The sequence below is a fragment of the Pinus tabuliformis genome, chromosome 1_2, assembly GCF_031772625.1.
Source record: "Pinus tabuliformis cultivar Carrire ecotype Pingquan chromosome 1_2, CPIR1, whole genome shotgun sequence".
Lineage (NCBI taxonomy): Eukaryota > Viridiplantae > Streptophyta > Pinopsida > Pinales > Pinaceae > Pinus > Pinus tabuliformis.
This window is the reverse complement of record NC_142298.1, coordinates 1,297,226,399-1,297,251,097: the sequence shown is the minus strand read 5'-3', so window position 1 is coordinate 1,297,251,097 and position 24,699 is coordinate 1,297,226,399. Positions and strand designations below refer to the sequence as shown.

The 24,699-nt window shown below is 37.3% G+C and overlaps 1 protein-coding gene across 7 annotated transcripts in view; it reads right to left on the bottom strand.

The window, feature by feature from the left end:
* Nucleotides 1–943: 943 nt before the first annotated feature.
* The window catches only part of LOC149210986 (coatomer subunit beta'-2-like), a 31,133-nt gene continuing 7,377 nt past the window's right edge, over nucleotides 944–24,699 (bottom strand). Inside the window, exons 12-26 of one of the 7 annotated variants that reach the window (XR_016252979.1) lie at nucleotides 23,625–23,813; nucleotides 17,917–18,057; nucleotides 17,718–17,792; nucleotides 17,299–17,475; nucleotides 17,016–17,107; nucleotides 16,808–16,924; nucleotides 16,516–16,630; nucleotides 15,982–16,053; nucleotides 3,450–3,646; nucleotides 3,240–3,333; nucleotides 2,751–2,857; nucleotides 2,509–2,638; nucleotides 2,044–2,368; nucleotides 1,678–1,736; nucleotides 944–1,310 (exon numbers count right to left, since the gene is read on the bottom strand). Coding sequence is in view for 3 of the 7 variants with exons in the window: in XM_089396842.1 (XP_089252968.1) it covers nucleotides 2,126–2,368; nucleotides 2,509–2,638; nucleotides 2,751–2,857; nucleotides 3,240–3,333; nucleotides 3,450–3,646; nucleotides 15,982–16,053; nucleotides 16,516–16,630; nucleotides 16,808–16,924; nucleotides 17,016–17,107; nucleotides 17,299–17,475; nucleotides 17,718–17,792; nucleotides 17,917–18,057; nucleotides 23,625–23,813 (1,749 nt within the window). In the remaining 4 variants the exon portion in view is untranslated. Of the gene's footprint in view, nucleotides 1,311–1,676; nucleotides 2,369–2,508; nucleotides 2,639–2,750; nucleotides 2,858–3,239; nucleotides 3,334–3,449; nucleotides 3,647–15,981; nucleotides 16,054–16,515; nucleotides 16,631–16,807; nucleotides 16,925–17,015; nucleotides 17,108–17,298; nucleotides 17,476–17,717; nucleotides 17,793–17,916; nucleotides 18,058–23,624; nucleotides 23,814–24,699 lie in introns of those variants that run through there. The other 6 variants (XR_016252980.1, XM_089396843.1, XR_016252981.1 and 3 more) reach the window with 6 other exon arrangements.

The following is a 24,699-nucleotide window of genomic DNA, read 5'->3' as shown; positions in this document are numbered from 1 at the left end:
CTTAATATTGGAGGTCGCAGAGGTAATTGTTTTATCATTTAATCATGATGAAATCTCTTTATCGGACCTGGATAAAATCTCATATTATCCTAGACTCTATAAGAAGCCTATATTTTCATTCTGCACTCGTCTATTCAACTTTGTCGTAATTATATATTCAATTTCTTAACAATTATATATCTCTAGTTGGACACGTTAATCTATTGATTTATAGAAAGTGCCGTGCAGTAATCATGCATTCTCTAAAATTATAATATATCAATTAAGTTTCAACTCTAAACAGATGACCAAATTCTTCCTCTTATGAGCTGTTTATAATATTTAAGCTTGAATGGCTAAGCTGACATGCATACATATTGCTACTGCCAAAACAAAGAATATAAATTATTTTAAACCATGATAGTCCACCTCAACATAAACCCACATATGAAAGTCTGGTAGAATTTTACCTTGATTTTCTGTACTTTTCATGTTCGTATAGACAAAACACATTTTTAATTAAAAAGAGCACTACTTTCGTTTATGCTTGATACAATGCACTGGAATCACTACACACGTTCAGCCATCCCTTTCTTTGAAACCAAAAAACTCCAGTATCCATGGGACCAGCACAGAAAGAAAGGCATGGTGTTTTATCTTCTAACTTACAGCATAGAAGCATGTTTTTAGCACAATGAAATTACTGTGGTGTAGCCCGTGCTCAATACTAACTAGTCTTGTTGCGCCTAAAAAGCAAATGCATATAAATTTCACAGATAGAAAAGATGCCTCTCCATTCTGCAGTCTGAGATGTCAAATCCATTGTAAAGGGGTCTAGTAGTTGCCGTTCTGGATAATTTTCCCTGATGAAGCCAACCGGGTTATCTTATCCTGCTTGAGGATCTCTTTGCAGACTATAAACTAAACTTCAAAATATGTAGGAGAAAACAGAGGAAATAAAGTCTTCCAAGAAAAATCAGTTTGATTTTAGACGAATGCATTAGATCAAAAATTTATCACGTTTTGAAAAACCCAAAAAACTACATATTTAAAAGGGGGAGAAATGAACAGCTACAACTAGACATTCGGGCCCTACTCATTCTTATCTTGGCTAAAATAGCCCAGACTTTTTTCACGACCAACACAACTAGTGGTCTTAAATTCAAGTGGGATTGACCCAAGATATCTTAAAAGAACACCGCTTGGAAATATCCAATAGCTTTCCATATGTGAACCTGGTTATTCGGCACGTTTCTCACACTTGTCCACCATAAACATTGATCAAGCCATTAATCCTTGAAATTCCGTTGCACTTTGTAACACTTTACTTCCTGTAAACGCAAGTTTATAGCAGTTTACTTTTTAAACCTCTGTTCAAATAGCTAGTCTTTATCTACAACAAATCCTGTTTGGAATTACTATTCATAAAAAAAAGATTATAGAACAATTTTATGATACCATTTTTCTTCATGGCCCAGACATAACCAGGAAAGGCACAAGTATGGAATGAGTTACACAGTTTACAATAGAAATAAAATCAAGAACTGAGATTCTATGACTGACAAACATTCAGATATTCTCTATAAATAGATTAACAATATAAAGGCTTGTATCAAAATTTGTTCATCCCAAAGGAATATACATAGCTTACTACGAGAGTAGACAAAAAAGGAGGACAAGATCTGCCATGGTGATCACCTGTAAGTTACTGAAATGAGAAGCCCAGAAATACACATCCTAGCATTATGCTAGAACAACTGCACATCTCAAAAGACAACCATTAGCATTGTCAGCAACAAAGAATGTAAATTGACCCTAGACATCTAGGAAAAGATATAGTTTAAACCCAGGTATAACCCAAGTACCTCCAAATTCTATCTTTTATAAATGACTATTACACAGACTCGATGTTATATCTACGCCTGATACCATGTAAATAATATCAGAAACAAAGAATTATCTATTTTTCTAAAGATTTTTCTCAAACGGACATCATATATAATCTGGCAGACCTATTCCCCAAATGGCACAAACAATTCATGTGCCCTCAATCCTATTTTGTACCTAGACAAAATCCAAATAATCATTTTATATCACGAGACTGAAAAATTGGTTTGATTGCAATGATACACTTGCTATCGGCAGTTCATGCGCGCTGGTTTCCTTCATTGTCCATACCCCACTCTTCTTCTGCCTCGTTTCCATTAACAAGAACCTCTCCTTCAGTAGAATCTTCTGCTTCTACATACTTCTCCCCATCAATGGTTTCATCTTGCATTTCAACATGAACCTCTCCTTCAGTTGAATCTCCTGCTTCTACATACTTCTCCCCATCAATGGTTTCATCCTGCATTTCATCAAGAACATCCTCTTCATTGATATCTCGTGCCTGCAAAGAAAAAGGTGGCCTAAACATCTCAAAGACCCAACACACAAAATTAAGCATGTTAAGAACATCAATTTCAATACGAAGCAAAAACAACCACCATGCATGCTCAATGTGGTATAAACAATGCAGACATTATATACCTCGTGAACAGAATCTCCATTTTCAAAAGGGACGTCTCCATTGACTTCCATATTTTTAAACTCTTCTATAAGGTCGACATTCATTTTACCAACATACTTTAGATAATCCTCCGCAGGAGGATAGGAATTCCTGCAATAAATTAGGCAAAGTCCTGTTTTAGTACTTGTTTATGCTGCAGAGGTTCAAAACAAGAATTTTACTTCAGTTAAATCTAGACTGTCAATGATAAATTACTGAGAACCTTGAACTTCCCAGCCTAGATTCAACATCAATTGCCAAATGCCAGTCTTCAAAGAGGTTAGGATAGTCCTCTGGATCTGCTAAAGATTCGGCAGCCTTTTGATTTACCTTCAAAATTTTAAAAACAAGGATTGCAGACAGATAAGAATGCAATCTCTAAATTCATGAAAAAACAACTGTAATTGCAGATTTTGACCCATACAACACTCCTTTCTCTCAAGGTGAAATCAGGCTGTCTTCATATAGAAGATGCAACATGTGTCTGTCTTACATAAAGAAACAACAAAGCAAAACTCCTCGAGAAGGATTAAAAACAACATTTCATCTAATGCCATGCTCTCATGTTTAATGCATAAAAACGTGTTAACATCCCACTTGTGTCAGCAAAGAGCAAGGTTTGGATTTCACTATCTGTAACCGATCTATTGCTTGCCAAGCAGTATCCGCGTAGAAATAGAGCCCCATATAGAAGATTAGAAGAATCACATACCTTACTTAGGTCATTACGCCAAATGGAGACCAATTCTGAAACCTTGCTTGGTAGATAGGATCGTGCCATAAAAGCAGCCTCGGGTATGCGATTACTGCCAAGAAGAGGAGATATAAGTTAAAACACCAAAAATGCAGACTCGACTCCCAACTTTGCTAAAAGAACAGCCTCAAAAGGTAATTTTTGCAGCATGCCATTAAGAGGGGTTACCTCTCCACCAAGAGATCGATGCATTCTTCTAATTTCCCTAGCATGAATAAACAAAGAAATGTAACATTGTTCTTCCCCTGCTCTCTTGCAAGTTGGGCAAGTTTGGCCATCCCTTCTGCATCTCCTAGAGCAGAGTAGAGAAGCAACAATCCACTTAGATCAGCTGCATGGCTGAGACATTCCTCTGCCAAGTCTAACTGCATCACAGAGAACAAAGAAAAAGAAACACATCAGGTACATTAATTCTTGAAGCATATACAAAGCTATAAAAATATGTTTATAGATAATAAAAATTGAGGCCTCCTCCACTCCCTTTAGACGCAAGTTTGATGGAATCCATATAAATCAGAATTTCAAGTAATTTGTTTCTCAGATTGTGAATTAAAAACTCGGGGTAGATGCTGCAATTCTCGATGTGGGAGGGTAAATAATAAATATCATGCAGTGGAGCTAGCAGCAAGACATACAGTGGGTAATCTAATGACAAGCATGCAGGCCACGTTTCCTAATGCCAGCATTTTACATGCAACCCCCCTGCCATCATCTGAGATTCTGATGTATGCCTGCCATTAACATCCTCTCTCTTCAGAGCTCCACTGCATGATATTTATCGTCTCCCATTCTCAATTACCCTAAAATATGTGGATAGTGAGTTTAAGTTTAGTATTATAGGTCAAATGTCTAAAGTTAACCTGCAGCGGCAGTGCCAAGACAAATTCCTCAGTGGATCCAAGGAAATACTTTTACAGAAAAGCCTCAGAAACAATGTAAAACTTCTTAACCCTGACTTGCTACCTGATCCATCTCGAGTCTAAACAAACACAAATTGTAGACCTGTACATGAACTAGTCAAATTGAAAATATTTTCTAATATATAGTGCATGGTACTGCTTAAATATGGACATTTTAACTGCCTCACTGCAAAATAATTTTCCATAGAAGGCTTTGACACCTATTTCTGAAAGGAAACAACAGTCACACATGCAAGCAGAGAACAATCCATCTAGTGCAAGCAGACCTCATACAGTTCACATTAAGCAGAAAATTTGATGAGACAGAACATGGTGATTGTGGCAGGACACAAAACTGCACAACCATATCAAGAGAATGCAGAAACCCCAATGGAGATGTAATAGAAGCAGTTCAGACACCAATGGGAAATGCAGAAGTAGCAAAGGAAATGAGAGACAATAAGACAATCTACCCAGCACAGAAGAAATATTTTCAGGAGTACCAGAAAGATGTCAGGTGTGTGCCTTAAATGCCAAACAACAACAAAACTGCAAACTCAGCATATAAAAGACAAATTATGACAATATGTAAAATTATAGTTGGCGCAAAAATGTATCCAACCAGGAAAGTGACACCAGACAGAGAGCCATCTATTTTGCAGATGCTAGGGCACAAATGATGTCCATATAAGCAAGTGCCAGATGAAATAGAAATCATTTTTTGTTGATCAATTGCCTATTATTCATTGTGCTTTGGTGGATATACTAAGACTCGCATTGGTTTTGGTCACGAAAAAACAAATTGATAAAAACAAAAACAAAAACAAACATTTGTTGCCAATAGCAGCATATAAAATTTCTCACATCCCCAGGAAACAATGCAAAAACTTGAGACAATCCATATAATGGTCCTAAAACTAAAACAAATACATTCCAATACCTGTAAAAACATTTCCAGTTTGGGCTTGTAGTCTTTTTATGGAAGTGAGGCCAAAAGAAGATAAAAAGAGGAAGTCGAATATTATTGAAAAGGATGTTGAGGGTTGATGGGAATAAAAGTGAGAATGATGATAATTTCCTATTCGAACAGTTGATCTTCAAGACAGAAGGAACCAAAGAAGGTTTGTTCAGACATGCATGTCTATATAATGAGCATGCCAGATTTATGTTTATGAATTTGTGGTTGTGCTCCTTTCTTACAGGATGTGTACAATGTGATTTGCTATTTCCCCTGAGCTACCTAGAAGCTTTGCTATTTGTGACTACCAACCCATTCCTCAACTTGTACCCAGACATGTCTGACTATTCCTTGACATGTGATGTTATTCTCTAGATTTCAGTGCTCACTTACAAATATGGATGCATGATAGATCGAAGGGTGTCCTTTGCCTTTAGGACGCACAATCTCAATGTGTCTCCACCATGCTTTTGATGACATCCTAGGCCCCTTCACAACATAAGGGAAACACTTTCCGCAGCTAGGAAAGTTGGATGAGACACTTCTCCTGAATGCTCTCCCTTATAGGTAAGTTGGATGAGCTACTTGTTTTCCTCATGGCAGTGGGGCCAGTTTAGCAATAACCAAACATTGTGTACGTATATCAATAAGGCCAAGCCTGCCTACCTTCTCAATAAGGTGCAACGGCTCCAATAAGCCAAACGTAGACCTTGTTTGAAGTTTCCAACCGTCTCCCCCAAAAAAGTGTGAAACAAAATTGTTCCGTTTGCTTGTACACCATAGTATATGAGATAAATTTATTAATGTCAATACTGCACCATTAATTGATATTACAAACAACATTGGTACCCCAAACAATCACGAGATATCAGATTACTTTTCTATTATCACAATCAACTTCAAAACGTTTTTCTCTAACAACTCAACTTCATTATCTCAAACAACAATAATGTTGAGTGACCAAAAAGCAGCATTCCATGGGGACATATCCCCCAAAAGTTGGGGGCACACACCCCATGTTTCCCACACTTCGAAGAAGGGGTGACACCTTGAGAAAGGCTTCCCCGCATCCCCCTCCCAAAAAAAAGGGGTGCTTCTAGTCATCCCCCAAAGAAAGGGGGGCTTCTAGGTATCCCCCAAAGAAATGGGGTGCTTCTAGGTGCGCTATTTGAACTAACCCAATGAGGAGATATCAATAAGGATGACTGTGACTCAAAACATCATGAATTGCCACGTCATTTTGATCAACAAAGGCAGCGCATCTTCTGGAGCTGCTTGGGTTCACATCAATGACAACCACATATCAACATTAGCAATGTTGTACAAGTGATCACAAATAATGCCTCCAACTATATTGCAACTAAAACACCCCACCATTTGGTGGACTCATGTGGAGCCCATTGTTTGGACCTCATGCTTGAGGATATTGGTAAAATTGAGTAGGTGAAAAAGTGTGTGGACGTACAATCTTTTAATGTACCTTTGCAAATGCTCACTTCGGAAAAATGACTTAGTAGCCTATCTGATTCCCATAGGCTATAGTCAAAAAAAGGGATCGATTAATATAATTATTTAATATCAATTGGTTAAAAAAACAATATTTCTAACGTGATGTTAAGTAATTAAATTAAAAAGCTGATATTAAGTGACTATGGAGAAATAAGGAGGAAAATTTATAAAATTACTTTATATTATTTTATATTAAAGAAGGAGTGCACAGTATTATGATGACCCATGGTGTAGACCCATGGTATTCTAATCACAAAAGTTATAAAATTATAATTGGAGCTCACTTTTGATCATGCATTGTTTATTTTTCTAAATCTATTAGTTTCACAAGTGAAACACATCCACCCTAGCTAATCAAGATTGGTTTCATTGGTGAAACACATCCACCCTAACTAGTCAAAAAGGAGGAATCATCCAGATTCTTCGCAGGTGCTCATATTGAAGGAGAAACTACATTTTTCCAGAGATCATGGGAGCTGGAAGGAGAATTGATCAATTAGTCGCAAAAGCTTTTATTTTTGCAGAGGTCGTACGAGTGTTATCAGCCATTAACCAAGTTCCCAATAAATTGATTTTATACTCAGAAGGCGCTGCCAGCGTGTAAATTCTTGATATGATTGATAAAATAATTGGTTGATTTTATTGATGGGTATTTTTTCCTATGATATGACGGTTGATTTATTTGTTAGCAAAAATAATTTATCGTGGCATTGATAAACAGAGCTATTGGATGAATTTATTTACCATAGCAATTTGTGTACTAATTGAGTTTGCTTCACTAGAAGAGGAATTTTCCTTACAAGTTACCATGACAATATTGTTGGTTTATTTGCCATATGGTCTTTATATTTATTTACTAGCGAAGTGTTTGACAAAATGTCTACCTACAAAGTGTTTGGCAAAATCTCTCAGCGGTAGCGAATCAAAAATTACGAATTACTTTCAATAGGGAACATTACAAATCCATCACAAAATACATCTACAACCACTCATGGGTTTTGAAACTTATGAGGAAACACACTGAGGGTAGAGAGCTTATTCAGTTATCCATCACGTGATTTACAACAAATTTTCTTTTGTTGCAATCCCTTGTTCAACAAAAATTAAACTTGATGAAAATGTTTGCTTGTGATGAATGGAATGCATCTCAGTGGAGCAAACAGGTTAAAGGGAAAGAGTTGGCTAACAAATTGTTTGAAAAAACTTTTTGGAGAAAAGCAGAAGAGATATCGTTATTTAGCGAACCTCATGGGAGAGTGTTGTAGATGGTGGATGGTGATAAACCCACCATAGGTTTTGTTTATGTAGAAATTCCACGAAATTCTGAAGTAATGTTTCTTTCCACATAGACTCAAAATTTCGCTATCAAATAGCAGCGGAATAGAACAAAAATGATTGCACAAATTCACACAAGAAAACAACACAATTTTCTAGGGAACTCAACAAGGAAAACCCTCACTTGCTCAGTGTTCACCAACTCTGTCATCAATGCCATATAACCTGTGTACCCATGTGCTTGTTTACTCTACCTAAACATGGTGCTAAGAGCCTCGACTTGCGCCTAAGCCCCCTGGATCAACCTCTCGGCCCACTTGGCCTTCTTCCACCCTATGGTGGGAGGCTCTAGTTGATTTGTTTGCTCTCATCTTGGCTTGTACTGCAAATCCTATTGTGCTACCCTCTTGCCACTAAACTATGGTTGTGGCTGAATCTGAGGTGATGGTTGTGACTCGTTTTGGGAACAAGTAGCTCCTCCTCAGGTACTGCAATCTGCTCACGCTCTAAGGAAACTCTCAAAGCCTGATCCTCCTGGAGTCTCACATCTTGCCTAAGAACTATATTCCTGAAGTCCTGGAAGATACAACCTGTATGCCTAAGATATCTCACTATACCCCACAAAGGTACATTTCTCTATTGTAGCATCCAACTTCTTCCTGTTATCCTTGGACACATGACATTAGATCTTTGTGCCAAAGATTCAGGAGTGTTGGACATCAGCCTTCTTATCTGTGAAAGCCTCCTCTGGTGTGACTCGTCCAAGCACCCTATGTGGACACCTGTTCTACAGAAATACTTCATTGTTGCATGCTTATGCCCACAAGAACCTAAGCAGATCCTAATCATGCAACATAGCCCTAGCTGCTCCAACAATACTCCTATTCTTCCTCTCTGCCACCCCATTCTGTTGAGGGTTAGGAGGTGCTATCAACTCTCTCCTAATACCTTCTTTTGCACAAAACTCCTTGAAATTATTGGAGATATATTCTTCACCATTGTCACTTCTCATTGCCTTGATTTTCTTCCCATCCTGCTTCTCTACCAGAGCCTTAAACTCCATGAACTTGTCTAAGACCTCGTCTTTCTGATCATTAAATAAATCCAAGTTTTTCGAGAAAAATCATCAATGAAAGTAACATAATACATGTATCTCATTAGTGATGGAGAAGAAAAAGGCCCGCACACATCTGAATGCACCAGCTCCAAGCATGCATCGCTTGCACACTCTACTCTTGTCAAGGCCTCATGTTGGTAATCTTGTGGCAATCTATTGAAGAAACTTCAACCCCCATGATGCAAGTGTCCCATGCACCTGTGCCAAAGTTCACCTACATCTGCACATCTTGCCTTGCTTCTCAAGGTTGCATCTGTCTCTACCTGCAACTTGTAGAGATTCTTCACCCTCACACCTATCTGCTTCACTGCTCCTTAAGCTAGATGCTTGAGGTAAGCCTTACCTCTGTTGAAGATGATATCATACCCTTTGTCCTCAAGGGCAACTACTGAAACATCTTTGAGATGAACAGGATTACCTGACTCCCTCTCAAAACTGACAGTACCAACTCCCTTGGTAGCATACTTGCCATTATCTCCAAGCTCGATATTCACCTTCATATGCTTCTCATACAGCTGGCTGAAATACTCCTTGTTCTCAATCATATGGAAAGAGGCTCCTGAATCAATATACCACGTACTACTCCCTACTGAGCTTGCCATGCAAGCTATCAATGAGAAATCCCTCTCAAACTGAGAGGCAAACTCATTTACTTCAATTGATGCAACTACATGCTCCTTATTCGACCCCTTACTCCTTGTTCCCAATCATATGGAAAGGGCTCCTGGATCAATATACCAAGTACTACTATCTACTAAGCTTGCCATGCAAGCTATCAATGAGAAATCCCTCTCAAACTGAGAGGCAAACTCATTTACCTCAGTGGATGCAGCTGCATGCTCCTTATTCAACCCCTACTTCTTCCTATTAGGATACTTAGAAGCGTAGTGTCCAAAAACATGGCAATGGAAGTACTTGATCTTACTTAGATTTGTCTTCTTCTTGTCACCCTTTTGACTATTCTCGCTCTTCCCTTTGTCTTTATTGCCTTTGACTTTTCCTACAAGAGCAAGATTTTCCTCCTACTTCTCAACCTTGGAACCCTTGCCACTACTGCTAGAAGTCTCGACTAGACTAAGCCTTAGCTCTTCCTAGATGAAGTCACTCCATAGGTATTCCCAATCCGACAGCTTATCTCATCCAGTAATGATTTGGACAAAAGTATGTCAGTCTTTGGTAAACCCATTCAAAGCCACACGCACTAGCTCTGTGTCCATGGGTTGCTCTCCTACAGCTACTAGCTCATCACGAACTTCTGTGAATCTTTGGTAAACCCATTCAAAGCCACACGCACTAGCTTTGTGTCCATGGGTTACTCTCCGACAGCTACTATCTCATCACGAACTTCCTAAATTCTAGTGAGATAGGCAGTTACACTCACCCTTCTGCATCTTGATTATCCTCAGCTTCTCTTTGAGGAGCATCTTTCGGTTCTCGGAAGAGTTATGGTAGAGCTTGACTAGGGCATTCCACATGTCCTTAGCTATATCTTTACATGCAACACGAGGGACTACATGATCCCGAAGTCCAAGAGAAATTTGATTGGTGACATTGAAAAGCTCTTCCTCCAAATCCCTTCTAGCTTGCCTGGGTTGTGTTGATCATAAAAATGACCAACGAATAATTTGATATAAAGTGATACAAACAATTCTTAATCTAATTTCAATTTTTTTCAAGTTTTCAAAGTCTCAAGTTTAACGCAAAATTTGTTGACTCTTGAACACAATGATTGATGTTGATCTCTTTCATCATTTGGCTATTTCTTCTCCTAAACCTTTTGTTAACCTAGGCTCCACCATGTTAAAATTGGCAACTAGGGCCAAATTCCGCCTTAAGATAGCTCGTACAATGGAGATGATTATTGCATTGGATTCCTGTTTTCGAGAGATCTAATTTTGATATAACGATCATCTCATTCCGACAAGCAAAAATGGAATTTTGAATTTATTCTCTCTCCTGCACAAATTGTCAAGGTCAACCTCAATCAAATGTAAGCTCGTAAGCCCAATAGATGTGTCTCCTCACCCTTGACAAAGTGTATAAATAGGAGTGACCTCTCTCCCCGTTTGGACATCACTCATCTCATCACCTAAGTCACCTGACACGGGGATTCGGGACACGTAGGATTCGGGATTCGTGGTGTCGGATTCGGGACACGCTGACCCCCGGAACAAGACACGTTAGGACACGTTATATATTATTTTATTAAAAAAATATATATATATATATATATATTTAAAATATATATATATATATATATATCTTAAAAATTAGTTATTAGCATATTTCTTACACAAATTTTAATTAATGATACAAATTTATTGATTTCAAACATAGATCTTCATCTATAGCTATTAGCATGCATAGTACATACAAAATTCAAATAAATGTCAGTGGTACTGGTCACATAAATGATAAATGATAAATCTATTAAAAATTTAAATCATGATTCATAATTCATAACTGAAAGACAACTTACAACTACAAGATAGTAAGATAAACACACTGACCACTGTAGTTTTCTCATTAAGTCATCAAATCAACTCTTTCCAACGAAGAGGAAGACTTCAGCTCTTTCCAACTCATGCCAATGTGGAGAAACCCGGCCCAGAATTCAATAATACGCAGAGGATGACCCCACACTTACTCCGTTTAGCATTTCAATCACATTATGGAGGCTAAACTATGCCACCGTGCAGAGCTTTGGACAAGTATCTCTATGTTTCGGATGGGCACCACAGAGATAACATTTCGGCCTCCACACAGAACTCGCATTTCTCTAAAACATTCGGATGGGTATAAGGTTTGAAATCCACAGTACAGGAAGGCAGAACAGAGCTCGGATGCCTCTACGATTTCATGGGTAATTACAGTCACTGTACCTCGCAAATCTCTGAGATTTCGTTTAAGTATTCCAGTCATCAAGCTCGGGTGATCTTGGTAAATTCTCAGTGGATATCACAATGGAAAAGGACTCGGACCTGCCTCCTAGCAGCCTCGGCATACATGTATCTCAGTAAACATTCTAGACGCAGTCACATATTTGGTGATCACTATCTCAACATATTTAGTCACAGTCTTGGTATCTTCATGATAAAGAGGATCTCTATGATACGTTCTCACTGCCCAGAAATGTACAACGAACTCATTCTTTATTATAAAACACAGTGGCGTATACTTTTCAGGCTTTCTCTAATCATAATGTTATCACTTTGGTCACGCATAATGAATGAATAAAACACAGTAGGCTGTAGCGTATACCTTTCAAGATGGGTTATTACAGTGGCAGGCGTGATAAGGGTTCGGTGATCACTGATAAGGCGTGCCGCGTGATACAGTTCGTATTACAAGTCATTTGACATTACATCTATTAAGTTTTAACAGCTCAGCAAACTAACCTGCAAATTGCAATGCGGTCCGCCGCTCCAAATCGCTCCAAATCGCTGTTACGGTTTGCAAATCGCTCCAAATCGATGTTACGGTTGCAAATGCGGTCAAATGGGAATGAAAACAGCGAATTTAAACCTACCAGCAGCCCGAAAAACGAATCCGAAACCAGGATTCGATTCCAAAATCGTGACACGTTCTTCATTTTTTGCACACGCTCAGGACACGACGTACCCGAATATGACACGACGAGTCATTGAAACATGACACGTGTCAGGACAGAATCGTGTTCGATTCGTCCGATTCGGGATTCGTCCAGGGGTTTGGACGAATCCGGTTTCATAGCTCATCACACATCTCTCTCTCTCCTCTCTCGAATGGTTCGTACAACTTGGAGGCAGCGTTCTCTACTTCGCACGTGTGAATTTCAAGACGGTTTTGGAGGCCGAAAATGTCAGGAAACAGGACAACATTGACCAGTGTTGACTTGGGTGATTTTGACTAGCGTTGACTTCGTTCTAGAGGGCAAAATTTCAATTTTTGAAGGCCACATTAATTGGCACAATTTCGAGGTGATTGGGACAATTTAACTAGTTTGACTGCAGAGGTGACTTCAGCCTTTGATCGCATAAATTACAGTAGTGTTTGACTGGGTTGACCAAATTGTTTAGGGTTGACTTTGACCATCTTGGAAGAGGTCGAATTTATCTGTTGTTGACCAAGCTACTTGGAGGAGATTTCGGAGCTCTGCTTTGACCACTGTTGACTTTCTAGTTAGGGCTGCAGTTGACTGTTGTTGACTGTTGATTTGACATGACTATTTTGGGCAAGTTAATCTGATATTTGTACTCTCTCTCTACTGTATTGTTGAAGAATAATAAGAAGATTTAGTCAAAGGCTTTCACCACATTGGGGTTTTCCCTGGCATGTGCCACATCTTGTGTCCTCTAGTCTTGGCTTGTCTTCTACTAATGTTTTTATGTTCTATCTGCATTTAATGTCAATGTATTTAAATTAATGTGATTGCTAGTGGATATAATTGGAAATTGTCATTAGGCTGATAAGGAACATTGAAGCAAATTGTGCTAAAGCATAGAACATACCATTGTTATCTAAAATTAACATGGTATCTGAGCTCAAGTGAAGACAAAGCCCAAGCAAGAGTGAGGAAAAGCAATCACTAGGGTAAGTTGTTGTACAAGGACTTGGAACTAGTCCCAATGACAACTACATCTTTCTTCAAATCCGAGGACAAGCTTAAGCACAAATCCGACTATCATGCATGGAAGATGACTCAGATTTGACATTGGAAGAAATGATGCCATGGACTATGTCAAAGGAAGAATAGTGGAGCCTCCTTCAAATGCATCTGTTGCTGCACAAACAAAGTTCATGAGCTAAAAAATTTGAAAACATACATAAAATACGTCCTTAGTTTGTCTCAACCTTCAATTAGATATCCATCCAAAATTTCCAATAATATACGTTTTTAAACCCTATTTCATAGTCAAAAACAAAATACATCTTATTAGCATCATATCCAACTTTATCCCAACAAATTTGCTCCCTAAGTCAGGCCCCTTTAGCATCGTATTCCTCAAGACAAAGAGATTCAATGTTAAATACCCCAAGAGAACTTTGATTGGTGACATTGAAAAGCTCTTCCTCTAAATCCCTTCTAGCTCGTCTAGGTTGTGTTGATCATAAAAATGACCAATGAATAATTTGATCATAAAGTGATACAAACAATTCTTGAATCCAATTTCAATTTTTTTTAGGTTTTGAAAGTCTAGACTCCTAAACATTTTGTTAACCTAGGCTAAAATTTGTTCTTCTCCTAAACATTTTGTTAACCTGGGCTCCACCACCTACTGTGTTTCAAGATAGCAAGAAATTATTTTGAGAAAGCATGAGATGATTGGGGTCTTTGATGCTTGATGTGATGTTCATTTGATTGTAGTGATGATTTAGCCCCCAGTTTTGATTCATTGATCATGTTTTGGATTTTGAATAGCAATTTTTTCTTGACATTAATAGAAGGGCAATGATTCAATGGTATAGTTGACAAATTTGACTTCAAACGATGCTTGTAGGCACTACGTGTGATCTATGGTAGTAATATACAGATCATTTGTTTCAGTTGCAGCTTGAGTACATCATAGTTGAATGGTTAACAAATAATATGGTTCATGGTTTTGGACTTGGTGTTAGCTATGGTATTTGTTTTCCATAACTTTTTTATTCATGATTACTATACCTCCTATGATTTTAATTTGATAATGAAATTTGCATTCAAATGCTTGTGAAATCACACAGTTGAGTTAATTCAATTGATTCATGGTGACTTTGACTTCATGATTGAGATGTGGCTTGATAACATGAGCAAGAATCTGAAGGAAGCGACCCTCCAAGCAGACATTGATTTTTGTAAATTAATTCCACAACACTCTTAGTCAAATTCATATATTGCATAGAGCTCTGCTCATATTATGCTTGTTTACGTCTGGTATAAATATCATGGTGTTAAGCTAGCATATGTATGAAGGATCAATGGTATGCTAATGATCTTATACTCCTTGTTGGTTGTAATTGCTTATGTTTTACTACAAGTTCTGCTCCTCCAGCACCCAAATAACTGGTTATGTTTAATTATATGATGATGCACTTATCAAATAATTGACATAACATTGGATACCTTGCAATGATGTTAATGAACTGTGTTATTTTGGCAACTTTCAAAGGTTAACTTGGTGACAATATTTTGGTTATCAGGGCAACAATATGTTGAAGGCTTTGGATTTGCTAGGTGTTTCAAACAAGGTAGTTGACGCGACTTGCTTGATAAGCTACCATGAACAACCTTTTCATGAACAATTATACCTTGCTGAGCTATCATTAGTACTGTTGCAAACATCAAGATCGGACTAAAATCAGCAAGGGTTCGAAAAAACCAAAAATTGTAAACATGGGAAAATATCAGTAAAAATCAGCAAACATCAGCTAGGCCAAAAAGTCGTGATTTCACAATAAAGTCGGGATGTTATCAGGATATTTGCAACACTGATCATTAGCATCATTTTCATGCAACACTTATGCCTTGCTGATATCCTATCTATATAATATCTTGCATAGGTCGAGACTTGACTCCAACATAGCTCTAAACTTTTGGTTTGAAAAAAGGCACATCACATTTGCTGACAATAAATTATAGCTAAGTTGACTGGTAAAGGTTGCCACCACAATGGTATTAGATAACCCCTGCTGTCCAGATTTCAAATACTGCATGTGTATTAACATCTTGAAAGGCAATGCCAAACCTCCAAAGAAAATTTGTTCCCTCCAATCTAAATCATTTTTATAAATCAAACAAAAAGCTAAAAAAGAAACACTGTTTTAAAAAGATTATTGAGAGGATGCCGAGAAATGCAGAACGCTTGATCTGTACTTAGAACTATCATTAAAAGACATGGATTTCAATTTCATGCATTTCCAATGAATAAAAATCTAAACGAGAAAAAATCAATCAAATTTTCAAATAAAGGTAAAAAAAAATACCTTTCCAGCAGACATAGCTAGCTCTCCTAAATGTTTCCATTTCGATTCACTTTGTGCTTCTACTGCAATTGACTGCAACACAGTATAGAAGTTACAATGAATAAGTAATCACAATGATGAAAGTATTCCAAATAAACTCAGGAAAACATTAACATCACAATATCTCACAATTTTTATCCGGCATACAATGAGTTCAGTTCATAGCCTCTATTTCAAGAACAATATACATATAGATACCTCATTGCACAATCATTCTCTATATTTCCTTTAAAGTAAAACCAAAGAACAACAATTGTCAATATCTCTCTTAGATTATGGCCTACAAAATTCTCCCATATTTGATCCTTCTGCTGAGGATCAATGTATGCTCAGAAATATATATCTCATAAACATGTCAATACAGACTTGAGTTTGTGGATTTTCTAAACACAAACAAATTTGCACCATTCCCATTAGTAACATGTCAGCCTTGGGTGCTTAATAGCAAGATAGATTTTCACATAATCAAGTCAGACTATCTCAAGTGAAACTGACCTTTGCTACTCCAATTCTTCCAAGTTGAATCGCTAGATCAAATTTGTAATCAGGGTCCACAGCCACTTCAAGTGCCTCATCCAGCATACCACGAGACTCCAGAAAATGAGCCACACTTTAAACAGCAGACAAGCAATGAGATTCCACATAAATTCTGCATATGTTAAATAGAAAACAATATTTCTTAACTGGGCATGAAAAGATTCTGTGAGTGCCTATAATTAAAAAGGCATCAAATAACAGAAATGATAAATAAACTACTATGTTAGTTTGTAAAATGTTAGAAGTATACTTGTTAAGTTGTTCCTTAGGAATCGTGGGAAGAATCTCATTTGCCCTATCCAGGTCTCCACGCAGAACAAGGGTCTTGTACTCTATCAAGCTAAGAAGCAATGTGTAACCCACTACACTGAAACAAGAAACAAGGTAGGCATATGAGACATCAATTTAAACTTCCAGTCTTCATGAAGCATTTCACATAGCAAATTTTCAACACTCACTTGAACTCTTTGTCAATTAGAAATACTCGGCTCTGACTTGCAAGGTAGCCTAACAAATACATGGGCCGATCCAAATGAAACATGGTAGTTACCTGTGGTTCATTAACCAGTCAACCAATTTCACCAGTTATTGAAAACAGAAAAATAAACTTATGAAGAATTTCAAAATATAATCTGGAAAAGCTTTAAATATAAACAAGTATCTGAAAGTGGTACAGCTCAGAGGAATGAACATTTCAACAACTGAAGCATCAGAGCAATCTTTTGCTGAATTGATATATACCTCACCACCAACACAATAATTAAGACGCCATGTTGAATTATTGTATATGAAACAATCCCCAACCCAAATTCCAGTCCGAACCCGCTCATTTATCTCATGGATGAGTTCAAATGCATCTTCAACTCCCTGCTCATCAATTGGCTTGCCACTATCCAGATATGTAGAAACAACCTCGCGCTACACGACAAGAAAGCCATTATATTGCAAGGAGAAAAGAAAACACCATCATAAACATAATGCATTCAACAGCTAAATTACAGAGCTTATTGAGATATTAGGGACCTCATCAGGCAATCAATTCCAAGCAAGCAAACCAAAGGCACAGATGGCAGCATGGTAATTTGTGAGCTTATTTTTCAGATTAGTTGAATTGAAAAGCAACAAATATTGAAATATGCATAATTCATCAGTTTTCTTACATTGTACTTCAAAATATAGAATGAATTGTCACTTGTGATTGCAAGAAGATCTCCGCTGTCAGCCCAATAGACATTCTGAAACACCAGATAAAAGTAGCACTTATCAAGTCAATAAATGTGAAGGATGTGATTCGTGAATTAAACCATATAAGAAAAGTCAAGGTCAAATAGTATGAGGCCTGTTAATGTTTGCACTTACTTTCACACTAACATCAATTCGTCGAATTACACGACATTCAGCCCAATCATAGAAGCAAACAAAATCATTGGAGCATATCGCCAACAATGCTCCACCATAGATTGACTCAGCTGAAAACGTTGGCCTGATACTTTTTCTCTCCTGCAACACAGAATTCTAATCAGATATTCATCCAAAAGGGCCATAAAAATAGTGTTACAAAACTGAGAATCTGAAAAAATTTCATAGGGAAAAAAAGAGCAATTTTTCATCCTCAAATGAGATATCCAGGGCTTGAGAACTGGAAGGAATCCCTCCAGGGAGTTTTTGACTTCGCCTTTTTGGCTGGCTTCTGTGGCTTTTGGCACTTCGCAGTCTATGTATCACTGCAGATTCTCCCCCAGCACTTTCTTCCTGGCTATCAGAGTTTAGATCTTAGGTTAGATCTTTTGATCTTTCTTCAGAAGTGGCCCTTTGCAGTCCCATTGGTCACGTGTTGGATATTAATAAATTTAACTCATCATATCTTATCTATGGTCAAGTGGTAAATCAAGTGCACTTTCTTCACAGAAACTTATTTGTCACACTATCTTGTGATGATTCTCAGGTAACTAAGTTTATGCAGTCTGTCCTGGTGAGGCAACTGAGTTCCAAATAAAGTCTTGCCAGATATTGGTAGAAAAGATACAACTTGGGCAAGACTCCTAAGTTGAATGTTTCTGGCCCACAATAATCAATCTAGCATGTGTCTTTAGCAACTAAGTTGCAAGAAACATCCACTCAAGCAATGTTCTAGTATCCAAAATGCACCAAAATTCGGACATGGGTAAGGTACAGCCCAGAAGCACCTTGAGCCAAAGTTGCCAAACCATATGATGTTTCATGATTTAGAAACATTGCACAATATGAGTTAGGCCATTTCTGGTCTGTTTTGGCACAAATGTACAGCATTTCAATGTTTTTCTTCAGTTGTCTGGGCCCACCCAAGCAACCATGAGGGACACATGCAGAATCTAAAAATCCCTAATATTTTATGATTAATTGAACACTAACAGTCCCTCTTTTCCTATAATAAAACTGTTCATTTCACTCATTCCTCACACTCTTTAACAATAAGAGCTTCCCAGAGCAGCAGAAATACTTTTACTTCTGTTTTGGAACATTAGAAACAAGCATTGGTGCATTTCCCACAAGAGGATGGTTTGTGGACAGTAAGAAGGTTGTAGACAGCCTTATCTTTGGTGAGCAGATTTCTTTACTGTTTCTACAGCATTAATAGCTACTGAAAGTGGCATTTCTCATGTTCCTAGACCCGCTAAACCAAGCCGGCAACAAGAAAACCATCTTCATTAGATGTATGTTACCAAGCTCAAACAAATCAGATGTGAGGGTTCATGTGAAGTGTAAATTATGCAAACTAGATAGGGTCAACAAGGACTCTTAAAAAAGAATGAAGACTCATTTTGCAGAGGGGTAAAGGTATTGGTGTTGGCGGGCAACCCAAACTCCAAGCACAAGACGAGAAAGAAAATTGGTGAAAATGCTCAATGTTCAAGGGAAAGAAGGCGGTAAAACAAGAGTAGCAAGGGCCATCTATGCTTGCAGTATCCCTTTTAACATCGTTCAGTCTCTCTATCAGCAAGATTTGGTGAGGGCAATTACCTAAAATATATGATACAGAGTCCAGACAGCTTTCTGAAGATGCTTTAAGACCAATTCATATCTCATGGAGTAGTTCAAGTGTTCCCATTATCTCAAATGAATGGACAGATACAAGGCATACAAGGCATACAAGGCAGAGGCCATTGATCAATGTCATTACAGCATCACCAAAAGGAGCAATGTCAGGAAGGCAAAAGATCATTCAGGTGAGGTAAAGGATAGTAATTTCATTGCTGAAGTTTTAATTGCTAGCATTGATCAAGTAGGCCCAACCAACGTGGCATAAGTTATCAGAAATAATGCACCTGTTTGCAGATTTGTAAGTTTGACTGTTTAGGGTATACAGAATCACACTTGAAGGACTTGTTGTATTGTCAATAATTTAAATATGATTTTAGAAGAGTGTAATGCTAAAGCTCCATGGCTTGAGGAGCTTACAGGGAAAGCAAAAGAGATCACAACATTCAACACCAGCAACCACCAATCTCAAGAAATATATCAAGAATACTCCAAATTGGAGTAGCTCATGGCTGTTAAGATAAAATATGCATCAAGCATCATTATGCTGTGCTACCTTGTTGAGGTCAAATCTGCAATAATGAGTATGGTGGTGGGTGTGACTTGGGCTGAGTGGAGACATGTCAATTGTAAGAGAGAGAGTATGGTGCATAGATTGTTGATTGATGAGGATTGGAGAATCAAGATATATTTCTTGCTCAAGTTCAGATTTCCTGCATTTGAACTTCTCTGACAGGTACAAACAGGTTCCCACTCTTCTTTTGTCGATGATGATTTTGTAGACATTGTAAGGTCCATCATTGTTTAAAGGTGGAATGGGTTCAACTTTCATTCACAGGCACGTGCTTTGAATCCAAATTTTTATGATGATAACCTCATTGTTCAAAGCAATGGGAAAGGGAAGGCCTCACATAAGGATAGGGAGGTAGAAATCCTTCCAGAGGCTGTTTCCAGCTTCTACACAAATCAACGTGAGGGAAGAATTTGCTTGTTTTGCGACTCAAACAAAAAAAAATCAAACATATCATCTTTGATGAGAGAAGGGCCATGGACCCAAGTAAATGGTGGACTTGCCAGGGGATAAATGTTATATATTTGCAAAACCTTGCCACTCGAATCTCTCACAAGTGGCAAGTTCTTCATCAGCAAAAAGGAATTGGAGCACCTATGGTAAGCGCACTAGATTGGAATTACCAAAGGCTGAGAGTCTTGTCTATGTGAATTTGAACCTACACCTTGTGTCTCATAGACGTGAAGAATATACAAGTGGACCTCATAAAGACTGGGATGTGGATTTATAATCAACTTGGAACTCTCTTGATGCTTTATATATTAATGGTGATTCAGAAGGATGTGGAGTTCCCTCTCCTTCCAATCCACATTCTGGTACTATTGAACAAGCATCATGTTCTATTTTGTTTATTGATGATGAAGATGAGATGTATGTGTATTAGGCTTGGAAGATGACTTTTCATGAAGATGAGATGGATGTGTACTTCATAGATGAGGCTATACATCCAAAATCAACCTTTATATGTGAAGTTACATGTGCAAAAATAAAGCATAAGCCCAAGCCTAAATAGTTCCTCCTAGACATCCCTTCAACACATCAATGATTTATATTTTCCTAGTGCTTTTCTTGTTGGAGATAAGATAAATTTATTAATCTTCAACAAATGACTAAATTAGGTCAACAAGATTACTCAATTCCAGGGAAAATTTTAAAGACCCATACTTATTGAAGTGTAGAAACCTTGACAATCCTTAGTAATTCTTAAAATCGAAGTCACACAATTTGAGTTCAACAGTGATTACGTTCAGTTCAAGTTCAAATTTTTTGAAGAAGTTGAAGAGCACCTATGATAAGCGCACTAGGTTGGAATCACCAAAGGCTGTGAGTCTTGTCTATGTGAATTTGAACCTACACCTTGTGTCTCATAGACATGAAGAATATACAAGTGGATCTCATAAAGACTGGGATGTGGATTTATAATCCGCGAACTTGGAACTATCTATTGTTGCTTTTAATATTAATGGTGATTCAGATGGATGTGGAGTTCCCTCTTCTTCCAATCCACATTCTAGTACTGTTGAACAAGCATCATGTTCTATTTTGTTTGATGATGATGAAGATGAGATGGCTGTGTATTAGGCTTATGAAGATGACATGGATGTGTATTAGGCTGGTGAATGCTGAGATGGATATGTATTGGGCTTATTTTTTATTTTTGCACATGTAACCTCATATATAAAGGTTGATTTTGGATGTATAGCCTCATCTATAAAGTAAGCCTAAATAGTTCCTCCTAGACATCCCTTCAACACATAAATGCTTTATATTTTCCTAGTTCTTTTCTTGTTGGAGATAAGATAAATTTATTAATCTTCAAAAAATGACTATATTAGGTCAAAAGATTACTCAATACAAGTCACACAATTCAGGTTTAACAATGATTAGGTTCAGTTCAAGTTCAATTTTTTTGAAGAAGTTCGCCATTAGGTTTGTCTACATATATATATATATATATATATAAAGGTTGATTTTGGATGTATAGCCTCATCTATAAAGTAAGCCTAAATAGTTCCTCCTAGACATCCCTTCAACACATAAATGCTTTATATTTTCCTAGTTCTTTTCTTGTTGGAGATAAGATAAATTTATTAATCTTCAAAAAATGACTATATTAGGTCAAAAGATTACTCAATACAAGTCACACAATTCAGGTTTAACAATGATTAGGTTCAGTTCAAGTTCAATTTTTTTGAAGAAGTTCGCCATTAGGTTTGTCTACATATATATATATATATATATATATATATAGAGAGAGAGAGAGAGAGAGAGAGAAAATCAACATCAATAAACATAAAAAAATGATATCATGGACTTGGAAACTTCAAGGATAGATTACAAGATTGAGTCGTAACATGAGGTTATGAGCTTCAGCTATGGACTTGGTCAAAGGCCATGAGATGCAATGAGGTAACATTTTTTAGGTTCACTGAATTTCCAATCTCATGGTTGAGGTTCGGTGAACCTTGTGACATAGCTTAAAATGACAACTATAAAATGTTTGGCAAGTTTTTGTAAAGAACATTTAAATATGTTTCCTAGAAATTTTTGACAATTTTTTTAATATAATAATTTTATACTATAGGATTTGGACAAATTGTCTTTGGAAAAAATGGAAACTGGTGAATCTTTTTGGGAAAAATGGAAAATTAACCAAATGGCGAAGTTTAGCAACTAGCCTCCAAACATCTCCCTACTCAGTATGTAAGTGGCAGTGCACTGTAGCTACAGAGGCACAGTAGTAGTCACTACCCTCACAGTAAAACTAATATCAAAGCACACACTACCCACATTAAAACTACAATTCAAAACATAAAACCATGCAGAGAACTTCACTAAACCTACCCATAAATATATGATACACTGACACTTGATTTTGTCTGCAAAGGAAATACTGCTTGCTTCAATACAGGAATTGATACTAAGAAATAAGAAATAAAGATGAGATTGAAGAAAGTATCGAATCCAAAGAGTAAAGAAGGATGAGCATCTCCCCAGTATAATGAACAACTTATTCTTGACTGAAACAACATATTACCAAAAAAACCTTCAGGATGCATTAAATGTTTGACTGGATGCATTAAATGTTTGACTGAATCTACTGTTACTGACAAGTAAAGTTTGTACTGAGCCAATTGTTGTCTGAGGCTCTTCACAAGCCATGAGGAATAGCTCACACACTTGTTTATGGGCTAGAGGGATATACATGTTTATGAGGCTATCCTATTATTGTATCATTTTTTACTTCATTTCATTCTATCTTAGTTTTAGCTTTAGCATTTTTCTAGGAGTTGCATTTGCACTCCCACATTGTACCCGTACTGGTTGTATCCTTCAGTCCCAATGACCTATTTATGGTCATTCGTTGGACATTAATAGAATTATCTTATCTTATCTTAACAAAAGAGAAATTGTACTGACTAAAATATTTAAACCGCTAGCATGACTCATTACATAGAAATTTCTAAAGAAGACAAACCTGAAATGTTTTACTGAAAATTTTAATCTTGGAAGTGCTTTCCCGAACTGCATATTCTCCATCCGATGCCCACACAAACTCAAGGGCAGATCCAAAGGATCTGTTTCTCCATGCAAGAGCTGTATAAATAATGTATTCGCCATCCCCACACACCACAACAAATCTTCCATTTGGATTGTGCTTTAAGCTCTGTAGGAATACATGAGAAAAGAGTTAGAACCTTTAGCCAGCATAAATTACTGCAAATCACCATGCTATTTTCCTGAGGGATGTAATCGGTAAACAATATGAAAATTTATGCACTATATAGTATAAACAAGCTAGCCAAGAACAGTCAGTGGCCAACCCATATTAAACCTGAAGGGATATAAAATGTTATTGCAGTATAAATGAATGAGAAAGATCAGAACACTAGAGCAACAACAACTGTTACGATAAATAAATAATCCTAACCTTCATATGTTCTTGATCTGAATGAAATGTTAAATGGCAAATAAAAACTAATTATATTGACTGTTCAAACCAGACTCATCCCCCAAACTGAGCCGATTTCAATTGCCAACAAGTTTGACTCGCCAACTTGTGTTTGAACCATAAGTATTTGCATAGCAAATCCTTGACCCACAAGTACTCACAGGTCAAGATCCAGATCAACAAGTTTAAGAGGTGAATTTGACTAGCCAACTTGTGTTTGAAGTTTGAACCATGAGACTACTAGAACAAACCCTTGACTGGTGAGTACTCTTAGGTCGATGTCCGAATCCACAAGTTTCACTCTTTGACCAGCCAAAACACTTGCTGGAGAGGTCGTAAAAAACCAGAAAAGAGCCATTTTGGATTATTTAAACCATTTTGGCCAGTTTTGCACTAGCCACCTAATTTCCAAGTCAAACTCAACTCCTTTGCCTCAGCAAATTTTTCACTGAGCCGAGTCAAGTAACTACAGCAACAAGTTGAGACAATAAAAGAAATCAACAAGCATGCTAACATTAGTGTAATAATGTAAAAGATAAATCAATAACACTAACGTCCCTATGTTCTTTACCTAGAGGAAATGTTAGAGAGCAAATAAAAA